The 1,974-nt window shown below is 42.2% G+C and overlaps 1 protein-coding gene across 2 annotated transcripts in view; it reads left to right on the forward strand.

Annotated features, from left to right (window-relative positions):
* rwdd3 (RWD domain containing 3) overlaps positions 1-1,974 on the forward strand; it is a 44,465-nt gene that overhangs the window by 35,201 nt on the left and 7,290 nt on the right. For both annotated transcript variants that reach the window (XM_032518490.1, XM_032518489.1), the window contains exon 4: positions 1,321-1,553. In XM_032518490.1, coding sequence (XP_032374381.1) covers positions 1,321-1,553 — 233 coding nt within the window. The remainder of the gene's footprint in view (positions 1-1,320; positions 1,554-1,974) is intronic.

A 1,974-nucleotide genomic window follows, 5' to 3' on the forward strand; every position in this document is an offset into this window, starting at 1 on the left:
CGGTTTAGGGCCAAAATACATTTCAGTTCAGTTTCTAACTCCTAGAAAACTGCAGGTCTGCTGCAACTCTGTCCTCTAAAATCAAGGCTGATGTCATTTCTTTTTGATGTGGCCTTGCTTTAAATTATTGTCCATTTCTATGATGTTTAATTTCTTATACTGCACTGCAACTTATATTTTTTTTATTTATTTTTTTAATAGTTTTTATTTCAAAGCACTTTGAATTGCCCTGTTGCTGAAATGTTCTATACAAGTAAAGCGGCCTTGTCTTGCCTTGCCTTAAAGGCTTATTCTGTACAGAACACACGTGTGGCTGATAGTTAGACGAGAAGTCAGAGAGTCTAATCTAGTCTGATCATGCATCATCTACAGTGTGTTGTTCATTAAAATCAGCAACAGATTGCATTTAGAGCATTTTGCAACAACTAGAGACTGTACAAGCTGATATATGGGTCTGATAACATTTTATTAAATCGGAGTTGGACCACAGTGTTTCTGTCACTTCTTGTTCAGCCTGAAGGCTGAGAGCAGATTTTTGTCACCGTCCCCGGCTGCTCTCGTCCAGGCTTCCTGTTTCCGCTTTGTCGCGTGCCACTTTAAAAAAAGAAAATAGAGTGGTGCGCGCCCTCGGACGCATTCAAAATCCTGGCGCGCCAGCGAGCTCTACGTCATTTTGACGTCACATTGGGGCTTGCACGCTTGGCTGCGTCTACTGTAAAACGGTCCATTCTGAGTTTTCTCTCGCACAACTATTTTGCAGCGGCTCTGTGAGAAGTTTAGAACCGCCCCTGACGGTTCTGATGGTTTTAATGCCAGTAAACCAAAGCACGTTTTCCTCCCATCCCCGAATGCTATGTGGAGTAGCTAGACCTCCCTTCAGGAGGCTTTGGAGGAGGGTCTGTCAATGCGAGACAACACTTTATTCAACCACAACACAGTCAACCATCTGAAAAAATACAACACTTCACTTCGTTTTTTCCAGTCACAATAAAATTTCAACGTTTACTGTAACTTTCTCTTAACCTTCAACTGAGAAGTAACTACCTTATAATAATAACAATGAGAAAGATATGCCTGTGTATGTTGCTCTTTTCCAATAAAGCATTTCCTATTCACCAGCAGCACATTTAATACCATTTAAAGAGAGCTACGGCTTACCATACCTCATTGCTCCCCTGCCCAGCCCCCCCGTTATGTAAATGGAGGTGGTATAATTCAATGCTATCTGCTACTGTGGTCTCAGAGTCAGCTATTTCTGTCAATCCTACTGTCTGTTAGTCCTGTAGCAGTGCTGCAGCGTTCACTCAGTTTGCCTTGTAGCTCAGGATGGGCTCATGGTCCAAATCAACACCGCTGTCGGAGGAGAAAGAGGGCTGGACGTGAGACTGCTGTTCCATCTGCAGCCCAGCTACCCTTCCTGTCCCCCCGCCATCTCCGTCTCTTCCACTGCTCTCTCTAGGACTCAGTGTCACAACGTCAGACAGACGCTGCTGGATCAGGCTGCAGCTCTTCCTCCAGAACCAATGGTCCATCAGCTGGTGGAGTGGTTGCAGGTAGGCTGAATGAACACGTTTCCAGACTCTCTGTTGAGCTGTTACTTTTGAAAATGAACTGTGAACATTAGGGATGTCCCCATGAGCTTTTTTTTGGGGCCCCCCATCCCGATCCAGTTTTAACCCTTGTGTTGTCTTCCCGTCAAAATTGAAAAAAGTTTTTAACTAGTGCTTATGTTTTTGTCCCTTTTTTCAACCCTTTTGACGCTTTTTTTCAATGTTTGTCACTTTAAAACAAAACTTTTAACACTATGTAACGCCAACTTATTAACTTTAGTCTTACAGTTATATTGGGAATTTATGGTCCACAAACCTCATTTATAGGAAATTGTACCTATCATTTTTGAGTTAGAAAAGCAAAAATTAGGAACTATTTAGTCTAAAATTAAAGGAAAGTATGTCAACTTTTACTCAATGCTAT

This window comes from Etheostoma spectabile, chromosome 6 (genome assembly GCF_008692095.1).
Source record: "Etheostoma spectabile isolate EspeVRDwgs_2016 chromosome 6, UIUC_Espe_1.0, whole genome shotgun sequence".
Taxonomy (NCBI): domain Eukaryota; kingdom Metazoa; phylum Chordata; class Actinopteri; order Perciformes; family Percidae; genus Etheostoma; species Etheostoma spectabile.